This window comes from Microcebus murinus, chromosome 24 (assembly GCF_040939455.1).
Source record: "Microcebus murinus isolate Inina chromosome 24, M.murinus_Inina_mat1.0, whole genome shotgun sequence".
Taxonomy (NCBI): Eukaryota; Metazoa; Chordata; class Mammalia; order Primates; family Cheirogaleidae; genus Microcebus; species Microcebus murinus.
This window is the reverse complement of record NC_134127.1, coordinates 19,970,673-19,994,555: the sequence shown is the minus strand read 5'-3', so window position 1 is coordinate 19,994,555 and position 23,883 is coordinate 19,970,673. Positions and strand designations below refer to the sequence as shown.

The following is a 23,883-nucleotide window of genomic DNA, read 5'->3' as shown; positions in this document are numbered from 1 at the left end:
TGCTCTGGCTGGTCTTGAACTACCAAGCTCAAGCAATCTTCCTGCCTTGCCCTCCCAAAGTGCTAGGATTACAGGTGTGAGCCACGGCACCCGGCCTGGGTTTTAGAATATATTTAAATGTCATATGTAGGGGGGAGGGCATGGGCAATATACGTAACCTTAACACTTGTACCCCTATAATATGCAAAAATTTTTAAAAAATGAAAAAAAAATAAAAGTCATATATGTTTTGTCTGCAGAAGAAGATTGTAGGCTTAGAACAAATATACTCAACTTGGACCTTGGCCTGGAGATTCTTCAGAGCTTGCATGGCAGGGTTAAAGGGGTGTCCCTGCCCAGGGTAGGTGACTAGACAATTCATTGCATACAGTGTGCCCTGGGCACTGACTCTGTCCCAGGCCAGGTTGCAGGTCCTCTGCAAAACATTCTCTGTGTCAGGTCAGGCATGGGGACTCACACCTGTAATCCTAGCACTCTGGGAGGCCAAGGCAGGAGGATCGCTTGAGCTCAAGAGTTCAAGACCAGCCCGAGCAAGGGCAAGACCCCATCTCTACTAAATATAGAAAAAATTAGCCAGGCATTGTGGTGTGTGCCTGTAGTCCCAGCTACCCAGAAAGCTGAGGCAGGAGAATTGCTGTGCCCAGGAGTTTGAAGCTGCAGTGAGCTAGGATTATGCCACTGCCCTCTACCCAGGGCCACAGCATTCTAGGGTGACATAAACGACGTGTGCAGGCCCTGACAGTTGTGCTTTAACACTAGACGATTCTTCACATGTCGCATTCTCCCATCTCCTGTCCCACCAGCATTCAGCAACACACTGTCACATACAGTCCTCTTCTCCAGTTCCAACCTTTTGGGGTGCTGCAGGCAATAACTCAGCAAGGTCAACCAAGTTCAAGCCTTGTGGAGAAGGGTGGGAGTTGCCCAAGGTGAGACAATTGGTCCAGGTTAGTCCAGAGAGCTGTGGTCAGCTCTGGAAGCCGCTCCCAAGCCTCCTTCCCTTCACTGGGCCTCAATACCAGCACCCACGAGGTCAGTCCCCCTCACCTGTGACGGCCTGCAAAACTGCTGGGGTGCGGGTGAGGTGACCACCAAAGGCACCCCAGGATCCCTTCTTTCCTACCCCCTCTACAGCCCCTAATTCACCCTGTGTCCACCACGAAGGCAGGAACTTGACTCGAGTGGCCTTTGGGATGCTGGGTCTCTACACTCTGTGCCTGGCACGGCGCTGGGTGGGGAGGGGCGTGGAGAGGCCTGACCCACATGGGTTCCTCACCGAGGGCCATTCAGTTTCCTGTGCCAAGTAGTCTCACACTGTCTTGCCTCTCGACGGCTTTCAAGAATCTAACGTGGAAGGGAAATCCAGAAGAAAGGCTGAATTGGGCTTCTGTGGCTTGCCTGACAGGAGGCGCAGTGGAGGGGAAATGACATTTAACTGACATCTAACCTGGAGAAGAAAACATGCGCCGCTGGGGCTGAGCCCCTGCCAGATCGCTGTGCTGCGAAGGAACAGGAAGCAGGGACTTCCTGGCACCGCTGAGAAGGCGGGAGAAGAGGCGAGCAGGACAAGCTGAGATTTGGGTAGAAGTCCCAGAGCAGTTCAGGGTTGCGAACAGGAGGAGCAGCTGCGGCGTAAAGGTGTCTGGATTGGGTTGCATTTGCAATGCCGCAATGCCGCAACCCCGCGGGGGGGCGGGGGGGCGTCACCTCCCCTCGCCCCACACTCCCCGCCCAGCTACTCGCCCCCGGTTTCCGTCGGTGCCCGTCCCGCGCCCTCAGTACGCAGAAACCAAGACGCACCACTGGCTGAGCCCTGTCCCTCCTCCCCGCCCCTGGGGCGTGTTTCATTCGCTCGCTCTTTTATTGATCCAAGTGTTGGGGAATTTCCGCACTGGCTCTGCCACCGCAGACGCTACCCCGAACACGAACTTTCAGTCCGCAGAAGCACCGCTCCCAGGACAGTAATCAGCGCCAACACGGTTTCATCTACTTCGGGGTTCGTCCTCGCAGCGCGCGCGCGACAAGAGCGCTCCCTCTCGCCATGGGACTGGCCCCAGAAGGGCGCGGCCCAGGACCCGGGTCACTGCTCCGCAACCTCAAGACCACTATGCTCGTCGTGGTCGGTGTCCTGTCGGTGAGTCCCCGCCGCGGTCCGTTGCTCGAGCAGAGCAAGCCTGGTCTACAAGGGGTCAGGGGATTAGGGCACAAAGAGGGGTGCCTGGCCGGGCACCTGTGGCTGGGCAAGTCCGGGCGGGACGCCCAGGTCCGGCGCGGGGCGGCCAAGGAAAAGCGAGGTCTGGGCGGGACTTGCTGTGAATTCCAGGACAGAGGGTCCCTTGGGCCCAGCGGGAACTGCCCAGCACGTCACCAGGACCCGCGGCCTGGGGGTCTGCCCCGTCTCCACTCTTTCTCCCTCTGCTCCTTCGCCTCTCCATCCCTCTGTCCCTGCCCCCCCCCACCATGTGCATTTTAGTTGTGGTTTGGTTTTGTTTTTGAGACAAACTCGCCCTCTCCCCCTCCCTCCCCCCTTTCCTTCCCCTCTCCCCCTCTCCTCCCTCTCCCTCTCCCCCTTCCCCCTCCCCCTCTCCCTCTCCCCATTCCCCCTCCCTCTCCCCTCCTCGCCTGCCACCATTACTGGCAACAGAACAGTGACGTCATTGTAACTCACAGCACCTCCCTCACACTCCTGGGCACAAGTGATCCTCCGAAGTAGCTGAGACTATAGGCAACGCCCACCATGCCCAGCTAATTTTTCTACTTTTAGTAGAGACAGGATCTAACTCTTGCTCAGACTGATCTCGAACTCCTGACCTCAAGTGAACCTTCCCACCTCTGTCTCCCAGAGTGCTAGGATTACAGGTGTAAGAGCCACCACACCTGACCTAGTTGTGCTCTTTTACAATACTCTGGTTTCTCTTTAAGCCATATAAATCTTTTGCCTTTTAAAGTGTATTGCGTACTGGGATCAGTTTGCTCATCTGATAGTAACTTGTAACTCACTGTCTTATCTTCATTGCTTTATTCGGGGACTAATTTAGTAAACCACTAAGGGTGGTTCCCTTCTGATGACAACTGGGCAGCACCCTGTCATCAGGTGTGAGGGAACTTGAGCAATTCCCAGCCCTGGATGGGCAGTGATGCTGACTCATCCCCTAATGTCTGACGGCTCCCCTCGCTGGTGGCTCCTCTCAGGCACACAGGGGTCTCAGCAGACACTGGGTGAGCCCTCTGCAGGGCTCCTGAGTCCTCTGTGCCACTGCTTCTCCAGGGCTCTGTCCTGCACTCGCCCCTGGGAGCTCCTGCCTGTGGTCCCCTCCCTGTGCTGCAGCCTGGAGCCCGTCTTCAGGCTGTGAGCTGAGGCTACCACCATCTCACCTCATGTGTCCTGGGGGACAGTTGTTCACCGGTGAAGTTGAGGATGAGCCCTTGGCTCTGGGAGAGTCTGTGCCTGGGGTGGGGGGAGGACAAATGAGCCCTGTGGGAATTCTGCTTCCTGGGAGCCCACAGCTGGTGGAGGAGGTGACACCAGGGACCTAAATGAAATCAGGAGGCAGGAGATCCCACCACCCTGCCTCCCCCCAACTCCAGAGAGGCTGTGACGACTCCAGGGATGTCCTTCCTCCATTTTTGACTCTGGCAGAGGGGAGCATGTGTGCTTTCCAGGCGCCAGGTTATGTTACTGTTGGCCGGGAAGGTGTGGCTGGTTATAATATCACTGGGAGCCATGATTGTGCCAAATCTCTGCACGTGCTTCTCTCGCCCTGTTCTCAGCACTTCACACACATATTAACACATGTAATTCTCACAACAACCTGACTATGTAGGAATTTTGACTATCCAGGGCAGCTGTAAGAGTGTGTGGGTGATCTATAGAAGAAAAAAGGGATTGCTTCGGTTTTTTCTTTTTTGGTATGTTTTTTTGTTTGTTTGTTTGTTTGTGAGACAAAGTTTCACTCTGTTGCCCTGGCTAGAGTGCCCTAGCGTCAGCCTAGCTCACAGCAACCTCAGACTCTTGGGCTCAAGCAATCCTCCTGCCTCAGCTTCCCGAGTAGCTGGGACTACAGGCATGTGCCACCATGCCCGCTTTTTTAATATGTTTTGTTTCAGTTATTTGAGACAGAGTCTTGCTCTGTTGCTCCAGCTAGAGTGCAGTGGCATGGTCACAGCTCACTGCAACCTCCAACTCCTGGGCTCACGCAATTCTCTTGCTTCAGCCTCTCACATAACTGGGACTACAGGTGCATGCTGCCACGCATGGCTAAGTTTTCTGTCTTTGTAGAACAGGATCTCCATCTTGCTCAGGCGTTCCTGACCAGCTATGCGTGAGTCAAAGGTGGGTGAGTCACCAAAGAAGGACAGACTGATGGAATAGAACAGCGGAGGCCCAAATACGGCAGTCACCCAACAAGGAAACTTACCTGTCAATGACTATTGCTGGGGACCGGGAGGGGACAGGTTTTTTAGAGTCCAGGCAGGACAAGAACTGGAATAAGCCTCTGTTCTTCCCAGTCTCATTTTCCTTATCTCTTAACCACTCTGAAACCCCACCCTGAGCCAGGTCTGTGGACTGACGCGACCTCACCTCTCTGGCTGCAGCCTCAGTCTCCCTCAGTCAGAGACGCCCACAGACTACAGAGCCTCGTCCAGCCTCACTTGCCTTCACCCCCCCTGTCCCACAACTCTGGCTTCACATCCCTCTGGGGGCCCTTTCTGTGTGGCCTTTTCCCTCTATGTCCACCAGTCCCCTGCCATCACTGGCATCTGTCACCTCTTCCTGGGCAGCCCCTCTAGACTCATTGCGCCTTCATCGACTTTGAGGTGATTTTTGGCCTCACCTCCCTGGGAACTGGAACGGCCCTAAGGAAAGGCAAGGCGGAGTCTTGTCCCTGATCTTCCAGGATTCCTTGCACAGTGTGGTCACCTGATGTCAGATGTGCCTTCCTTAGTGAATGATTAACTTGGATTCCAGGAGGCCTGCACTAAGGCAGATGTCACTCATCGCGGTCACAGGGTGTGTTTAATGGGAGACGTGGAAAGTATGCCAGGCGGGTTGAGGAGGGAGCAGAGGATGTGAATAGGATGCCGAGGACAGTCCAGGCCCAGAGTCCCCAGGGACATCCCTGACCCAATCAGTACTTCAAAGACAGTTGGTTGCCCAGTGTGTAGTGGATTAGATGGGTGACCTCAGCAGTGGCCTGGGCAGCACCAGCGATGTGTGCTAGTGGTTAGGTTGTGTGGTCAGTTTACACCATCCTAAAAAAGGAAGCCGCAGCCAACATGGGTCTGAAGGCAGTGATTATGGTGAAACAGGCAGGTGATGCAATGGATTTGGCAAGAAGAGGAAAAGCAATTCAGGGTAGATTCTAGTTTTCCTAATCTGAGAGTTGTCTGAGTCCATTAACAAAAAAGAAAGAGTAAATGGGCATAAAATGGCTTTAAGAATTAAAAATCTGGGCCATGTGCTCTTGCCTGTACCCCTAGCAATCTGGGAGGCCAAGAAGGGAGGATAACTTGAGCTCAGGAGTTACTGACCAGCTGGAGCAAACTCTACAAAAAATAGAAAAATTAACTGGGCAAAGTGGTTTGGACGTGTAGTCCCAGCTATGTGGGAGGCTGAAGCAGGAGGATCACGTGAGCCCAGGAGTTTTTGTCTGCAGTGAGCTATGATGATGCCACTGCACTCTAGCCAGCACAACAGAGCAAGACTCTGTCTCAAAAAAAAAAAGAAAGAAAGAAAGAAAGAAAGAAAGAAAGAAAGAAAGAAAGAAAGAAAGAAAGAAAGAAAGAAAGAAAGAAAGAAAGAAAAAGAAAAAGAATTAGGAATCTGGAATCTGAGTGTGATTTCGGAGACAGTATGGACTTGTCTTTGCCAGCAGACCTGTGGTGCACAAAAGGCTAACTGATGATTTCAGTCTGAATAGAGATAACACAAAATGGAAACATGAATCTTACTGAAGGAAGAAATACTGTTAGAAATAGAAAATACGAAGGCACAGATAAAGAACTATTATTTCCTCTTTATTTCTTGAAAATATCCAATATTGAATAATATAATAGTCATTGTGGGGTTTGTAACACATGCACCTGCCTAAGACAATTATAGCAGAAGAGTGGGTGGTGGTGATGAATGGATAATTGTTATTTCAAGTCCTTTATATTTTACATTAATATTATAATATTAATTCTACAATACAGCTCAGTAATAAAAAGGGATGAAATATTGATGCCTGTGATAATGTGGGTGAATATAGGCTTTTATTGCAGTTTTCTCTTAAAACTTGTTTTGCTGCATCCTATAAGTTTTGGTATGCTGTGTTTCCATTTTCATTTTCTTAAGATCTTATAATATTTCCCATTTAATTTTGTTCATTAATTCACTGGTCATTCAGAAGCTTGTCTATTCAAGTCCTTTGCCCATTTTTTAATCAGGTTGTTTGATTTTTGTTATTGTGATGGATGAGATGGAATCTGTTATATATTCTAGATAATAAACCTTTATCATGTGTATAATCTGCCAATGTCTTTTCCATTCTGTGAGTTTCCCTCTCACTCTGGGGATTGTCATTTGATGCTCAGTATTTTTACATAGTCCAATTTATCTATTTTTTTATGTTGCCTATGTTTTTGATGTCATGTCAAGAAATCATTGCCAAATACAAGGTTATGAAAAATTGCTATGTTTTCTTGTAAGAGTTTTATAGTTTTCACTGTTATTTTAGATTTCTTATCCATTTTGAGTTAATATTGAGTTAATTGTTTTACATATGTAAGGCAAGGATACAAGGTTACTGTTTTCTTATGAGTCGATATCTGGATTTCCCAAAATGATTATTTGAAAAGATTGTCCTTTCCCCATTAAATGGCTTTTGTACCTTTGTCAAAAAGATGATACAGTTGTATCATTTGACCATATACAGTCATGCACCACATAACAACATGTTTTGGTCAATGACAGATCACATATATAATGGTGGCCTTATATGAAGATAGTGCCATAATTTTACTGTACCTTTTCTATGTTTAGATGCCCATATACTTACTGTTGTGTTATAATTGTCTACAGTCTTTAGAACAGTTACATGCTGCACCACTTTGTAGCCTGGGAGCAACAGGCTATACCATATAGCCTCAGTGTGTGAGGGCTATACCCTCTAGGTTTGTATAAGTGCACTCTGTGACGTTTGCACAAGCACAAAATTGCCTAAGGATTCATTTCTCATAGCATGTCCCTGTCTGTAAGCAAGATATGACTGTGTGTGAACATCCATTTCTGGGCTCCTCTTTTCTATTCCATTGGTTTACATGTCAGGCACCTTTTTTAAAATCAGAAGTTCATTATTTAGTTTTTGATCCTAGATCCCAATTTTTTTAAAGTTTGCATACAGTGAACTCTCACTTTTAAAAATGTGTGTGTCTGTGTGTATGTTGGAGATAGAGAGAGAAAGGGAGGCTATTCATGTAGATGGTCAAACAGTGGCACTACATGAAACAAAATATTAATGGAAGCTATTAGTATCTCTAGTTCAGAATATCACATGTGGTTTTTGTATTGTTCTAGAAGCTTCACTTGGACATTTTCTGTAATAAACATGTTTTCTTTTATAATAAGAGATAAGGGGCTGGGCGCACTGGCTCACGCCTGTAATCCTAGCACTCTGGGAGGCCGAGGTGGGCGGATTGCTCAAATCAGGAGTTCGAAACCAGTCTGAGCAAGAGCGAGACCCTGTCTCTACTATAAATAGAAAGAAATTAATTGGCCAACTAACATATATATAGAAAAAATTAGCGGGGCATGTTGGCGCACGCCTGTAGTCCCAGCTACTCTGGAGGCTGAGGCAGGAGAATTGCTTGAGCCCAGAAGTTTGAGGTTGCTGTGAGCTAGGCTGATGCCACGGCACTCACTCTAGCCTGGGCAACAAAGCAGATTCTGTCTCAAAACAAAAAAAAAAGAGATAAGGACCTAGCACTCTGGCAGGCCGAGGCAGAAGGATTGCTCCAGGTCAGAAGTTTGAGACTAGCCTGAGCAAGAGGGAGACCCTGTCTCTACTAAAAACAGAAAGAAATTATCTGGACAACTAAAAATATATAGAAAAAATTAGCCAGGCATAGTGGCATATGCCTGTATTCCCAGCTACTTGAGAGGCTGAGGCAGGAGGATCACTTGAGCCCAGGAGTTTAAAGTTGCTGAGAGCTAGGCTGATGCCATGGCACTCTAGCCTGGGCAACAGAGTGAGACTCTGTCTCAAAAAAAAAAAAAAAAAAAAGAGAGAGAGATAAGGATAAAGAAGAGCTTTGCAAGTATAGGTTACATGGCTAACCCCAAGATGTAAAGGGACAAACATAAATACAAAAGAATGTTGGAGAGTTCAGAGCTCAAGAAAGACAGAGGTTCTGTTTAGTCTGGGCACCTGGGGTGAAGGGAAGATGAGATGGATCCTGGGAGGGGTGAGAGTCTGGAAGCCACTCATGTCTGTCCCTGCTTTGACTCCACAGGTCCTAGCTGACTCTGCCACCACCAAGCAGGACGGGGTTCCCCAGCTGATACCTGTCCCCCAGCGATGGAGGCACAGCCCTGAAGATGGTTTGTGTCCACCAGGTACATTCTCTGATCCTTTCTCCTCTTCTCCTGCCTCCACGAGCTTCTAGGCTCTGCCTCCTGAACTCCTGGCTCGTTATTGCACAGGAGTTTATGGGATGCCTTCTGTGAGTCAGGCGCTGTGTAGTGCGGCCAGGAGGCCATGTGCTTTGGAGCCTTCCTTCTGGGCTGGGATGAATGTGATGGTCAGAGAGGCCTGGGAATAACCTTCAGGAATCATTGAGTGGGGCAGAGATGGGGTCGGTGATGCCTCCCAGAGATGGTGACAGCGGGGGGCATCTCAAAGTTGGCAGGACCAGCAGTGCCTAGAGCCTGGAAGAGCACTCCTGAGAGGGCCCCACAGCAGTGAGTGCTCAGGGGACAGGAGCTGGGGTGAGTGGAGGGAGGAGAGGGCAGGGGACAAGTTGGGGCAGATCACACATGGAGGGAGTTGGGTTTTAGTTTGTGGGCGATTCACAAAAAGTTTCAGCAAAGGGCTGCCAGGATCCCATTCATATTTTTAGTGCTCACTCCTGGAAGGAAGGGGGCAGGCAAGACAGGACACAGGTGGAGGGCCTCGTGGGGGCGCTCCCTGGGCATGCTACATGGTGGGTGTCTCAGCTCCATGGCATCCTCTGAGCCTGTCAGGGCTGCTTGACCGCTGTGTTTGTCTCACACTTGTTTCCACACACATGGGAGGTGGAAATACATCACCTGCTACACAAGGGCTTCTGCAGGTGGCAAGAGTAGCATGCAGTGATTTTTGGAAACCAGTTACAGATTTGCATTTCATTACGGGGCACCACAGGAGAGGCTGCCCCTCCCTTCCAGGAGGGCAAACCCTCAGTGCGCAGGAGGGCTTGTCTAGGGGTAGAACATGGAGAAGGAGGAGCCCAGGCCAAAGTTCACAAAGGCTGAACTGTCAACGTGCCTGTCGCTGCAGTCCAGGGTTGAGCTGAAGCAGTAGGGAAGACTTAGGATTATTTGGGGTTTGCTGTCGGCACTCGAGGATGGATTCTATGCAGGGAGCGAGGACAAGTGAGGCACGAAACCCAACTTCTCAGGGGGAATTGAGTCTCTGAGGGGACAGTGTGTGGCAGGGCCAGCAGTACACATTTGGGGACCCCAGCACATAGGTGATTCTCGTGAAGCCTCAGTCTCATGAGAAGGAAACTGTAGGTTCTGAAGAGGATGGGGCACAAGGCACCGGACATGGGGACGCTAGGCCCGGGGACAGGTCAGCGAAAGGGCTGGGAAGGAACTGTCCGTGTGACTTGCATCTGGAAGCGGCAGATGCTTCCTTCTGCAGAGAGTGGGCACCACGGCCCATGCTAAGCACCCAGACACCAATACGCCTCCAGATTTGCATTTCACTTAGAGTGAATGAGATCGAGCATCTGTTCATGAGGCAGATGTCATTTGTATGTTGTTTCTGTTAGATTTTCTTCGCTCTATGTTTTTTTTGAGACAAAGTCTTGCTTTGTGTCCCGGGTACCATGCAGTGGTGTCATCATAGCTCACTGTAACCTCCAACTCCTGGGCTCAGCAAGCCTCCTGCCTTGGCTTCCCAGAGTGCTAGGATTTCAGGCGTGAGCCACCACGCCTGGCCAATTGTAGAGTTTAAACCATTTTTGGGGACGTCCGCTGCTGCTGGTTACTCAGCGCTCCAGGTATTTTTCTCTGAAGGAAAGCTGTATCCTTTTATGCTTCAAGAATGGCTCTCCCTATCATCGTAAAGTGGGGTGGACAGGAATATTCAATGACCACACTTTCAGAAGATGATACTGTGCTAGATCTCAATTTCTTAAGACCCTTACGGGAGTGCTGCCAGAACGCCAGAAGTTACTTGGACTCAAAGTTCAAGGCAAACCTGCAGAAAATGATGTTAAGCTTGGAGCTGTCAAATTGAAACCAAATACTAAAATCATAATGATGGGAACTCATGAGGAGAGCTTGGAAGATGTCTTAGGTCCACCCCCTGACAATGATGATGTTGTTAACGACTTTGATATTGAAGACGAAGTAGTTGAAGTAGAAAATAGGGAAGAGAACCTACTGAAAATTTCTCGCAGAGTAAAAGAGTACAAAGTGGACATTTTGAATCCTCCCAGGGAAGGGAAAAAGCTTTTGGTACTAGATGTTGATTATACATTATTTGACCACAGGTCTTGTGCAGAGACTGGGGTAGAATTAATGCAGCCATATCTTCATGAATTCCTAACATCTGCACAGGAAGATTATGACATTGTTATTTGGTCTGCAACAAATATGAAGTGGATTGAAGCTAAAATGAAAGAGCTGGGAGTGAGCACAAATGCAAATTATAAGATTACCTTCATGTTGGACAGTGCTGCTATGATAACAGTGCATACCCCAAGGAGAGGATTAATAGATGTCAAACCTCTTGGTGTTCTATGGGGAAAGTTTTCGGAGTTTTACAGCAAAAAACCCACCATTATGTTTGATGATATAGGAAGAAATTTTCTAATGAACCCGCAGAATGGATTAAAGATAAGACCTTTTATGAAAGCACACTTAAATCGAGATAAAGACAAAGAACTTTTAAAATTAACTCAGTGCCTCAAGGAAATAGCAAAATTAGATGACTTTTTGGAGCTAAATCACAAATATTGGGAAAGGTATCTCTCAAAGAAGCCAGGACAGTAGTTACAGTTGTAATGGCAGTTATTGAAGATACTTGAGATCCATGAACTTCTTGCTTTTATTTTATTTATTTATTTTTTTATTTTTATTTTTTTTTGAGACAGAGTCTCGCTTTGTTGCCCAGGCTAGAGTGAGTGCCGTGGCGTCAGCCTAGCTCACAGCAACCTCAAACTCCTGGCTCAAGCAATCCTCCTGCCTCAGCCTCCCGAGTAGCTGGGACTACAGGCATTCGCCACCATGCCCGGCTAATTTTTTGTATATATATTAGTTGGCCAATTAATTTCTTTCTATTTTATAGTAGAGACGAGGTCTCGCTCTTGCTCAGGCTGGTTTCGAACTCCTGACCTCGAGCAATCCGCCCGCCTCGGCCTCCCAGAGAGCTAGGATTACAGGCGTGAGCCACCGCGCCCGGCCAAACTTCTTGCTTTTATGCTCGAGATCATTATTCTAGTGCTGGACACTGAAGCAAATATCAGACTGCTTATACTTGGTCTTCCAGTTTTTTGTAAATGTAATTTTATATTTTCTGAAGATCATAGCAATATGCTAAAAAAAATTTTTCCCCCAATATGAATATTCTGTTACTCTTCGAAAATATTTTCTCCAGCATTGATTACTGAGGGCTTTTTTTTTCCACACACATAAAAAAAAAGTGGAAAAAATATATACTCAACAATGCCATTTTGTGACTTTGGCAACAAGTTATGTTTTTGTCTCATGTTATTGTCCGACTATATCTGAGACCAAACCCATCTTGAAACTAATGCTTTTCCTTTTAAAACCAAAAAAAAAAATTTTTTTTTCAAATAAAGAACCTAGTTTGTTACGCTTAAAAAATAAATAAATAAAACAAACCATTTTTTGCTTAACATCATTACTGAGAAGGAAGGACTCATTTCTGCTCTTTAGTTATTTGTTTTCTTTATGTCTGATATGTATCTTGTTCCTCAATTCTTCCATTACGGCCTATATATAAAAATATATATATTTAGTTGTTTTCTTGTTTTCTTGGTGTGCACTGTTTTGATTTCCCTCTTCTTTGTACCTTGTGTGACCATTTACATGAATCTTAAGGACATGTGTATGATATGGAGTTGACAAGGGGAGACTTGTGATGGTTAATTGTATGTGACAACTTGGTTAGGCCACCATACCCAGATACTTGGTCAAACATTATTCTAGGCCTTTCTGTGGAGATATTATTTAGAAAGATTAATATTTAAATCATAGACTTTGAATACAGCAGAATATCCCCATAATGTAAGTAGACTTCATTGGTTGAAAGACATTTTTATTCAATACTTTAAATACATCACTTACTGTATCATGGCCAGTATGGTTTGTGATGAGAAATCAGTTGATAACCTCATAGAGGTTCCCTAGTACATACCAAGTGGGCTACTGGCTGCTTTCAAGATTTTCTGTTTGTGTTTGGCTTCTGTCCATTTGACTTTAATGTGTCTTGTTATGATTTTCTTTGAATTTAGCCTGCTTAAAGATTGTTTATCTTCTTGGATGTGTAGACAAGTCTTTTTCAAAAGTCTTGTGCCTCTTTGTTAAATCTATTCCTAAATGTTCTATTCTTTTTGACCCACAGTGAATGAAATTGTTTTCTTAATTTCATTTTTGGACTGTTCTTTGCTACTGAAAGACTTTTACACTGAAAATTATAAAACATTGCTGAAAGAAATGAAAAAAAAAAAACCTAAATAAACAGAGAGACACTGTGTTTATGGACTGGAAGACTTAAGAGTGTGACGATGACAAATTAACCAAAGCGATATACAGATGTAATTCTTATCAAAATCCTAACAGTGTTATTTCAAAAATGAAAAAACCCATCCCCAAAATCATACGAAATTTAAAACAAACGAAATCAACCAAAACAATCTTGTAAAAGAAAACCAAAGTTGGGGGACTCACACTATCCAATTTCAAAAATGCTTCTCACTTCTGGGGTAGCTTTGGCTTCCATTTATTTGGGTCATTCTTTGACTTTCTAGAAGTAAGACCCATGTTTTCCTTCCATTTTCCTTCCATGACTGATGACATGAGCTTTAATTTTGAAGGCTTTTCCCATTATCATATTACTTCTGCTCCTGTTTATATTTTCCACTAACTGAGAGCTCACTGAGGACAGGTATTGGGACGTCCTTGTGTGAGTTTCCAGGGTGTACGATGGTGCTGTCCAATGTTGGTAGTCAGTAGACCCATGTGACTGTCCATCACTTGAAATATGCAGCTGTACACTGAGACATGCAAAGAGTGAGAAATGCACACTATGATTTGAAACATACTAAAAAAGTGTAAAATATCTCCATGTTTTACGCTGATTATGTACTTAAGTGATATTAGTTTGGGTATATGAAGTTAAAATGCATTATTAAAATGAATTCACCTCTTTCACTTTTTTGATGTGGTGAGTATGAATTCAAATTTAATTTGTGGCTTGTATTATATTTCTGTTAGCATTGCTGATCTAAGGTATGTAATAAATGCAGAACTGATGAACTGACCAAGCCAGGTACAGTGGATTTCCCTGTTTGGGTTCCACTGATGGCTGAAAAGGTACTCCAGCCTCTAAGAATCCTGTGAAGATTCATTTACCAGCTTTTTGTCTCCTCTCCCAGGAACCCATATGTCAGAAGATAGTAGAGATTGTCCCTCCTGCAGTTATGGAGTGGACTACACCACTCATTGGAATGCTCTCCCTTCCTGCCTACCCTGTTCCGTTTGTAATTCAGGTACACGTGGACTCAGAGCCTGAAGATTCAACACAGCATGATAGGAATTTGTAGCATAAATGAAACCAGGATTCCAGTCTCACTGGTCTTTATATCCCATTGTTCCATGATTATATATTTGGGTCATTAAATACATAAAACAGAAATGATTTTTATAATGCATGCCACCTGGGAGGGAAATCTTTTATACTATAGGTTGCAAGGGCGTGGGGAGTAACTTACAGCATGGGGAAGGCGTGGCCCAGGGGAAAGAGCTGGGTTTCAGCCAGGACATAGGTCTGGCCCTGAACCGGGCCCCACCCAGCTTGGACTCTAGGCAGCTGCTCCACCTCTCTCAGCCTCATGTCCTCAGGCCCCTTACTCCTGGCCAGCAGGGCCAGACTTTGGAGAAATCACCCAAGGGCTCCTCTCCCGCCAGGGTCTCTCAGGTTCTACCCCTGCATGTCCCTTGCTACCTACTGACCATGTTATTGAAATGATTCTTTTCCCCTAATCTGATGTAAGAGATAATGAATGTTGGTCCCTTTTTGTACGACTTTGACTATTGGTAACAGCTGAAGGGTGGCTGTCCTCTGTGTGCTCAGAGTGGGTTGGCACAGAAACTGGTCCTCAGAGCTCCCTGGTGACCTGAGCTGAGCTGAGTGGGAAGGGGTCAGGGTAGTGAGGAAGGGGTGAGGGACACGCCAAGGAAACGTATCCCCAAAGACTTTTCCTTTGTCTGCAGATGAAGAGGAGAGCAGTCCCTGCACCATGACCGCAAACAGAGAGTGTCAGTGCAAAGCAGGCACCTTCCGGGGAGAAGATTCCCCTGAGTTCTGCCAGAAGTGCCGCACTCGGTGAGACAGGCTTGACCCTAGAAGACCCGAGTTTCCTTGTGCCTTTTCTGTCCCCTGAACTCCATGAGGTCTCGACCCTCTTGGGGCATCCCTGACCCTGTGGTGTGTCCTGAGCCTACAGTGGCCCCTCCTGGCCCATCTGTCTGTCCCCACCCCAGCCCCCTGCCGCAGCCCCTTCCCCCACCTCGCCAGCACGTGTCCCATTGGGCACAGGAGCCCACGACTTAGGGCCCATGATATCCTTAGGGACCCACGAAATATGTTTTTTTAAATCATAAGTGGGAAGGATCCAGCCTGCGATGTATTAATATTTATCCTTAAACCAATTCAGTCCTACAATGCAATTTTTAATAATTTTTTTATCCAAGCAAAGACCAATAAGGCCATGGATGTAGCTCCTTCTAGATTCCTCTGACCTGAGCCAAATAAGCTGTCCTCACCCTGCCTCTTGTCCCTCAAGACCTGTCTTGTTCCTATTTGGGGTTTCAGGGATGGAGAGTGATGACTCTTCTCTGACCCCATTGCTCGCTGTGACGGGGAGGGACGTGCAGACAGGTGGGGGAATGGGAGCTCAGTGGTATCAGGGTTGGCTGGAGGATGTGGCTCAGCTTGTGGCCACAAGGGTGTCCCCCCTGCCCTGGAGGGGGGTTCCTGCTAACTCAGCCCCTGCCCCCTGCAGCCCAGAGAAGCCCCAGGTGTGCGGAGCAGAGGAGGCTCCTGGCGGCCACAGCCCTGACCACGGAGCAGGGAGCCCAAGAGACTGAAGTTCACATGCTCAGATCTTTCCCTGGACTCAGCAAGGGAGAGCGGGCCCCCAGAGACACGAGAAGCCTGTCCTTCCTCTGTCACCTGTTCAGGGACAGTGGGCGGGAGAGTGGCTTCTCTTTCATCCCCTCTGGCCAGCTTTCCCTCATGGAATCCCACGTCTCCTCCCTGTGTGTACCCAGGTGCCCTGATGGCATGGTCGAGAATAGAACTTGTACACCCTGGAGTGACCTTGTGTGTGTCCCCAAAGGATCAGGTACTAAGACGTCTGGGGAAGCCCCGAGTCCTGGAAGGCCAGTGACTGCCAGCCAGGGGAATTCCACTTGTCTTCTCCCTTCCTCAGACATAAGCCTCATCTTGATAGTGATATTGATTGTCCTCGCGGTTATCATACTGGGGGCACTTCTTTACTGCTGGTGCACCCGCACAGGTACGTGCTGGCTGAGGGAGGGGCTGCTGGGTACTGTCTGCCCCTCCCCCACCCTGCTCCACAGGCAGAATCAACCTCCCCTGTCCCCCAAGTCCTTGTCACCCTGTGGTGATCACTCCATCTCCCACCTGATGGGCACCCTGCCCTGCCCAGGACCAGGATGTCATCAGTCCCTTTCCCGGGGCTGGGGAGCCCTCCCCTCCCAAGTCTGGAGGGCGGGGCGGCCCCTCCCCCTTCCATCTTCAGTGCCAGCCAGGGCAGAGAGGGCATCTGCTCCTCCACTGGGGACCAGGGTCAGGACCAGACGTGCCCAGGGGGTTCATACGGCTTTGGTCAGCATGGAACCACACAGAGATTTCACATGTGTTTATTTTTACTCTATTTTCTCCTCCTGCCCCTCCTGAGGGTGCCCCAGAGTTGGAAAGGCCCCATTCCTGTCCCAGGCCGGGGCTGCTTGTCCAGCGTCTCAGCCCCCAACCCAGCCCTGCCCGGACACTGCCCTCAGGGAGGGGGTGCTGCATGGGTCCCTCCCCGCTTGCTAAGGGGACCCCCCTTCTCTTCCAGGTGGCTACAAGAACCCCAAGAGCATGGCCAGAGTAAGTTGGTTTCTCCAGGACCTGGGGGTACCGGGTGGTCAGGAGCTGCTTCCTGCCCACACGGAGCCCTGGGTGGGGCGTCCCCACTGTCCTGCACGCTGTGCTGGCTCTCTGCAGTGGCCGGGGCTCTGGCTGACCGTGAGGGCACATGGCTGCTTTGGGCACCCCACAGCCCAGTGGGCCGTGCTGCAGCCCTGTCCTTCCTGCAGCGTGGGTGACACCCCCACCCCGCAGCTCTGCTCCCTGGGGATGGGTATGACCAGGGGCGTGGTGCCAGCAGCACATGCTGGATGTGCTCAGCCTCTGCCCACCTGGGGCGACCCCACTGGGAGGGGTGGGGACGGCAGGATCAGCAGTGCTCTGGGGGAGCTGTGGGGGCCCTGAGTGGAATCCTGTGTTTGCTCTTTGCCTCCCAAGTTCTTCTGCTGCGGGAGGTCCCCAGGAGGGCCTGGGGCTGAGGACAATGCCCACAACGAGATGCTGAGCAACAGAGACTCTTATTCCTCCATCGACTCTCAGCAGAAAATGGAAATCGAGGAGCCAGAAGTGCGGGCAGGTGTCCCCGTAACATCTCCAGGGCAGTCAGAGCGTCTGCTGGTGAGTGGGGTCGGCTGTGCTGTGTCCCAGTCCTGCTGCTGGCTCAGGACTTTGTAGGTACAGGGCGAGGACGGTGCCTCGGCTGTCCTGACCCAGGGTAAAGCGGAGCCTTAGGGACAGAGGGACTGTAGGCAACAGGGAGCATGGGCCAGAGCAGCTGCCCCAACATGGTGACCACCCACTCTGCGGGGCCTTCTTCTAAGTCCCTGTCCTGTTCTGACTGTGTCCCCAGAGCCTGGAGCAGTGCAGGCAGCAAGGGTGCCCGGGGTTTGTCGATGACTGAGTAAGTAAGGGCGGCCTGATCTCAGCCGTGTGCTCCTAGCAGACTCGGGGAGCCCTTGCTCCTGACAGCAGAAGTGTTAAATTGCCTCCAAGAGTATTAATACATTGAACGTATTTGAAAGTAAATTATTTTCCAGATTTCTGATCATGTTTGTAGGGAGGCTTGCAAGAAGTAGAATTTCTGAGTCAATGTGTGGAAGTGCCTTTTTCTTTCTTTTTTGTTTTTGTTTTCTTTTTGAGTCTCTGTCACCCTGGGCTAGGGTGCAGTGGCGTCATCATAGCTCTCTGCTACCTCAAACTCCTGGGCTCAAGTGATCCTCCTGCCTCACCCTACTGAGTAGTGGGGACTATAGACTGTTAGCCACCATGCCTGGCTACTTTTTCTATTTTTCTAGAGAAGGGATCTCTTGCTTAGGCTGTTCTCAAACTCTCAGGCTCAAGCAATCCTCCTGCCTCAGCCTCCCAAAGTGCTAGGATTATAGGCACGAGCTCCCATGTCCCTCCTGGAAGTGCTTTTTTATTGTATACACTTACGCACACACATCCAATTATTGTTCATATCAATTCATCAGTCTTGATGTGATATTGAGTAGTAGTTAAAGCAGTGTATATACATTTAAGTTTTCATTTTTCTTAAGCTTAGAAAATCCGTCCAACATAAAATGAGATTATCTAGTTTCTTACAGTTTTGTTTTTTAATAATTTTATTTTTGGCATGAAGCAATGGAAATGGATGGAATTTGGTTTTTGATCCGATATGAAGTGGTAAGTTGTTCTGAGTGTCTGTCTCCTTGCTCCAAGTCCACTGAGCAACTGACTCTTCCATTTCCCTCTGCCTTTGGAGCCTCCCTTGCTGCTTGTCAAATGTGTACATGGACCATGATCTCTTCCACCCAGGCGGTTTCTTTCTGTTCCTCCCTTGGGTCTATACCGCATTCTTTGTTAAATAAAGAGAAGGTATTACTTTTCTATGCAAGTCCATAGAAAAGAAAATATATATGTATAGAGGCAGTCCCTGGGGTAGGGATGACCTGTCGTACAGCGTTCCTTACTTACGAACTTAATTAAAATAATTAAATTAATAATTGAAGAACTAGTTTCTTCCACGCATGTCAGACCCGCATGGCATGAGCGGCCCATTGGTGCAGCTCTTTACAATAGCAGCTGGTCTTATGTACCTGGTCACCTATGCACAGCGTCTCTTTCGTCTTTTTAACTTGATTTTGTGAGTCTTTGTTTACCCCGATGCCCACGGCTCCAAAGCAAAAGCTCACTGCAAGTACAGGTGAGCCTGCAGGAAAGAGAAAGGTGATGACGACAGAAACAAAAGTAGAAATAATTACGTTTTGGAGCAAGGCCAAGACACCATCATTCATAGGGAAAGAATTAGGCTTCCATTGCTAGACTATTGGGACAATTATAAAGTGAGAATGATGGGACGTGTGAAAGGCAGTGCCCCAGCGAAAGCATCAGTTATTGCTACACAGCATAGTGGATTAATTACTGAAGTGGAAAGGTTATTATTGATTTGGTGAGAAGACCTAAATGAGAATGAAATTCCTATTAGCCTAGGAATTAAAAGAAAAAGCACAATAGTTTCTGTAACTTATTATTAATATTACCATCCAGGGGTATTATTAATATTATTATTACTACAGCATTACAGTGCATTATTATTACCACATATGAGCCATTATAGTAATGTTATTAGTATTATTATCAAGAATGTGCTGGTATTAAGGCATCTGAGTTACAGACAATTCCAACCCAGAGACATTCTCAGGAACATATCTCATCCATAACGCGAGGACTGCTTTTATATAAAAGAGGAGATATAAAAAAGGAAACAAACAAAAAATGCAATTAATTCTTCCATATGGATTAATTATTTTGAACATTTTTTAAAATTGGTTATAGCATAGCCACACTTCCACCATAGGACAGAAAGGGACTTGTCATAGCGAGATTCCCCCGAACTCTTCCTGTAGCTCCCGACTTTTTTATTTCAGGTAACTACAATAGACAATTTTCTGTGATTCTTGAGCAAACTTTTTATGCAAATACCATCTATATACATACATGCAGATGTATATCCATGTGCTTTATTGACATGAAAAGGGTATATCACATACAATACCTAATGAAACTTTCTAGTATGTATTAATACCTAAGAGAGCAAAGACCCCTTTCTTACTTTTTCAGAATTAATTATTTTGACACAGAGAAAATTTAGAATTATTTTATAAGATTTTCTCCAACACCTCCAAAAAAAATCACTGGACTTTTAAAATATTACCTTAATAAATTAATCTAGGGAAGATTGACAGCTTTTCAATATTTAATAGTTCTCTTATCAAAGAAGATAGTATTTGAGGTCAAGTGTTGTATTATGACTTAGTCAAGATTTTTGAATTTTTTTTTTTTTCAGATAAACACTCCTAGTCCTTGTCAAAGTTTCTTTGTATTTTGGGTCTTTTTGTAATTCCATTTTCTAATTTATTGTGTCTACTATGTGTTTTAATGTTCATCTGGACATATAGATTTTTAAGTATTGCTGTTTAAACCTTGGGGCTTTTTAAAATATGCAGTCCTATCTAACATAAGGATTATTGTGTTGGGCTCTTCTAAGAGTTTTGCTGTCTTGATTTTCTTTCCTGTCTTGATGCCAGAACTTTCAGAACGATGCTTGCCCTGAAAATGACAAGTTGCTGGTGGCACAGCCGGCTGGCTGTCAGGCGGAGCTGGAACCCAGGATTCCTGACTCCAACCCAGGGTGTCCCCACAGCCTGTTCCCGGGACAGGCAGGAGCTGAAGGTTCTCACAGGCAGAGGCTGCTGGTTCCAGCAAACGGCGCCGACCCCACTGACGGTAAGTGTTCTGTTCCTGGTGATGCAGCAGGAGGACGGGGAAAAGGGACAGTGTCCCAACTGCCGTCCCCACAGCTGATAGGGCTCTTGCAGAGCATTCAAGGCTGGAAGCAGGGGAGCCTTTGCTATTGTCACTGGACCCTAAATGCCCCTCTGCCACATCTTCTAACCCCCACTCTATCCCACCCTCTCTGCACCCTAAGGAGGACCCTAACAACTCTGTCTGTGCCCTCGCCTGCCTCCTCCCTCCTCCCTTGTTCAAGGGCTGGTTCAGCCCCCCAAGGGCTGCACTGCACAGCACCCACTGGCCCCAGGAGGTGACTGAGCACTCGACCTGTGTCCAGGCCCAGTTTGCTGAGCTGCAGTGGTATAAATTGCAGACGGGATTTCAAAGATTTGATGCCAAAAAAAAAAAAAGGAAAATATCTCACTGATCATTTTTATACATTAATTGCATTTTAAAATTATATTTTATATATATTGAGTCAGTACCTTACATTAAAATAATATCACTTATTTATTTTCATTTCCTTTAAATGAGACTGTTAGAAAACACGGCGGTGTGCAGCGCCTCTGCACACATATCTCGATTATCCCCACACAGGCTTGGGCTGGGTGGGGTTGCTTTGTTCTAAGGTTGACTTTTTGCTAGAGTCTGTCGCCCTGCTTGGCCCTGGGCTTTTTGCAGGTGCAGGCTCGGTCACCCTGGGACCAGCTCCCGTGACATGTGCAGCCCAGCAGCTTCCCTCCTCTGAGTCGCTGCTGCACCCACTGTCTGCCCCGCCCTCCGCTCGTACCCCACGCCTCCACAGTGTCCCTCCATCCTCCCCAGGGGGCTGCAGCCCTGCCCGAGGGCAGGATTCTCTGGTGACCTTGAATTCCCCCCCCTCCCAGCACCTTGGGTGCAAGTGGGGCCCCAGCTGGGTAGGTGAGGTTTTTGTGGATGGGGAGCAGGTCGGGACATTGGAGCAGCAGGTCCCCCCACAGGGGAGCTCAGGAAGTTCTAGGGTTCTAGGCCTGATGCAGGATCCTCTGCCCTTCCTGGACTGAGTCTCCACTCACCTGACTATCTCTGTGGCTTTTCTCCACCTAGCTCTGAGGCAGTCCTTCGACTACTTCACACATGTGCCCTTTCACTCCTGGAACCGGTTCATGAGGCGGCTGCGACTGACGGAACTTGACATGGAAATGGCCAGAGTTTCTGCATCCTGCCCGGAGGAGACCTTGCACGAAATGCTCATGCGGTGGCTCAGGATGATGGGGCGGAAGGCCTCGGTGAACACCCTGCTGGAGGCCTTGGGCAGTCTGGGAGAAAAACTTGCAAGGGAGACCATCGAGGCCCACCTGGTGAACTCCGGGCAGTTCATCTATCTAGAAGATGAGGCAGGCCCTGCTCTGTCCTAATTGTGAAAGACTCTCTTAGAAGCTCTCCGGAGCTTCCCTAGTTTACATTTTCTTCTTAAGCACCGTTGGACAACAAGCCTACGGCAAGCAGACAAAATTTCACATGATTGGTGCTTAAAGAAACTCTCATGTCCTAGAACTTTTTCAGCAATTCTTTGTTTTGTACAGTTCTAGGTTTGTGTGTGTTGTGTATTATTTAAGTATGTCATTCTTCTTCTGCTTATGACACTTTTTTTTTTTTTCAGACAGAGTCTTCCTTTTTTGCCTCTACAGGCTAGAGTGCCGTGGCGTCAGCCTAGCTCACAGCAACCTTAAACTCCTGGCTCAAGCAATTCTCCTGCCTCAGCCTCCCGAGTAGCTGGGACTACAGGCATGTGCCACCATGCCTGGCTAATTTTTTCTATATGTAGATTTTTAGTTGTATAGCTAATTTCTTTCTATTTTTTTTTTAGTAGAGATGGGGTCTCGCTCTTGCTCAGGCTGGTCTCGAACTCCTGACTTCAAGCGACCTCCCGCCTCAACCTCCCAGAGTGGTAGGATTACAGGCGTGAGCTAACACTCTAGGCCTGCTTATGGCACTTTTTCACTTTTTCATTTCAAATTGCACTTTTTTACTCATCTTATATTTTAAGACCCATACATGTTATTAATAGTATGTAGGTATTTACTTATGTAATGTTTTATATTATATAGTAGTGTTTTATATGATAAATATTTATTTATTTATAGGTTATGGATGTGAGTAAAGACTCAAGGAGAACTATATCCATGTGGATCCATATGTGGAGTTGGCCCATGTCCTGGGAAGTCATGTTTGGATCCCCCTTGTGGGAAGGATGGCATATGAGTTAGATCAGATGTGGCAAATAGGTTCTATGTCATGTCCCATTACCAGGGAATGGCAGTGACTTTGAGCTTTATTTGGGTTTAGGAGAGAGAGGACAAGGATCTGTCAATGTCTGCAATGGTCCCAGGCAGGAAGCGTGGATGGTGTTCAGGAATAGTGTGAAATGTTTGCCAACTCAGGACTCCTTGGTCCCTCTGACTTCTGGTGGCCTGTGACACTGAGCCCTGGAGCTGCATTTTGAGGTGCAGATTCCTATTTGAGGAGCTCAGCCCCTCTGTAAGCATCTGACTTCTGTATAAAATACTTAGCACAGAAATGCCAATTCTTACCACTGTGGCAACAGGGCCTAAAACAGCTGACACACCCAGGCTTTCTCCTTGTGTCACTTTCTCTCTCCCTCTTTTTTTTTTTTTTTTTTGAGACAGAGTCTCACTCTATTGCCCAGGCTAGAATGCTGGGGCATTCTGAAACTCCTAGGCTCAAGCGATCCTTCTGCCTCAGCCTCCCGAGTAGCTGGGACTACAGGCATGTGCCACCATGCCCGGATAATTTTTTTTTCTATATGTATTTTTAGTTGTCCAGATAATTTCTTTCTATTTTTACTAGAGATGGCGACTCGCTCTTGCTCAGGCTGGTCTCGAACTCCTGACCTCAAACGATCTGCCTCCCTCAGCCTCCCAGAGTGTTAGGATTACAAGTGTGCCTGGCCCACTTTCTCTTTTTTATAAAAAACCTCAGCAACCATTTCAGTCCTCTTTCCAGCAAACTCTTCTCCATAGTCTTGCAGCCATGGAAGCACTATTTATGGAGGCTGTAGTTCTCAGGGGTTTTGGTCTTTTCCATCTCAAAGCCTTGCATGTTTGTTCCAGGGCTGCAGTGGCAGGGCCCAAGCTGGAACTGCCTGAAGATGTAGGCACATTTCAGGGTATCGAACCTGTGGAATTTTTGGAAAGGGTGGCCCCCCTGGGCTTCTCATTCACAACCCTCTCCCACGTCCGCCCAGGGTTCCATGTGCTGCCCACTACCGGAAGGTATCGGATAGTCCCACCTCCTGGTCTTTGGCTTTATGGGTCCTTCTGTGCAGACTGCTATGCCCTCATATCTCAGGGAGCCACCCAGCTTTCAGCCCCGGTCCCTTTCTCGTAGGACTTCCTTATTAATTTTATCAGTGTTTATAATACTTTTTATCCTTTTAAAATAAACTGTGACTACATGAAATCGTTTGGGGTCTTTTGTTTGTTGGTTTGGTTTTGTTTAATACCCAGGCCAAATAGCA

The 23,883-nt window shown here is 47.4% G+C and overlaps 2 protein-coding genes and 1 pseudogene across 4 annotated transcripts in view; 2 read left to right on the top strand and 1 right to left on the bottom strand.

Annotated features, from left to right (window-relative positions):
- The window catches only part of R3HCC1 (R3H domain and coiled-coil containing 1), a 193,043-nt gene that overhangs the window by 124,655 nt on the left and 44,505 nt on the right, over positions 1-23,883 (bottom strand). The window lies entirely within an intron of this gene.
- On the top strand, positions 1,856-23,825 carry LOC105857162 (tumor necrosis factor receptor superfamily member 10A-like). Its single transcript, XM_012739339.3, has 10 exons — positions 1,856-2,134; positions 8,494-8,596; positions 13,870-13,983; positions 14,708-14,819; positions 15,767-15,840; positions 15,928-16,014; positions 16,579-16,610; positions 17,028-17,207; positions 20,159-20,357; positions 21,450-23,825. The coding sequence occupies exons 1-10, from the start codon at positions 2,042-2,044 to the stop codon at positions 21,758-21,760; spliced, it is 1,305 nt and encodes a 434-aa protein (XP_012594793.2). The 5' UTR covers positions 1,856-2,041; the 3' UTR covers positions 21,761-23,825.
- On the top strand, positions 8,606-13,863 carry LOC105857163 (ubiquitin-like domain-containing CTD phosphatase 1 pseudogene; annotated as a pseudogene).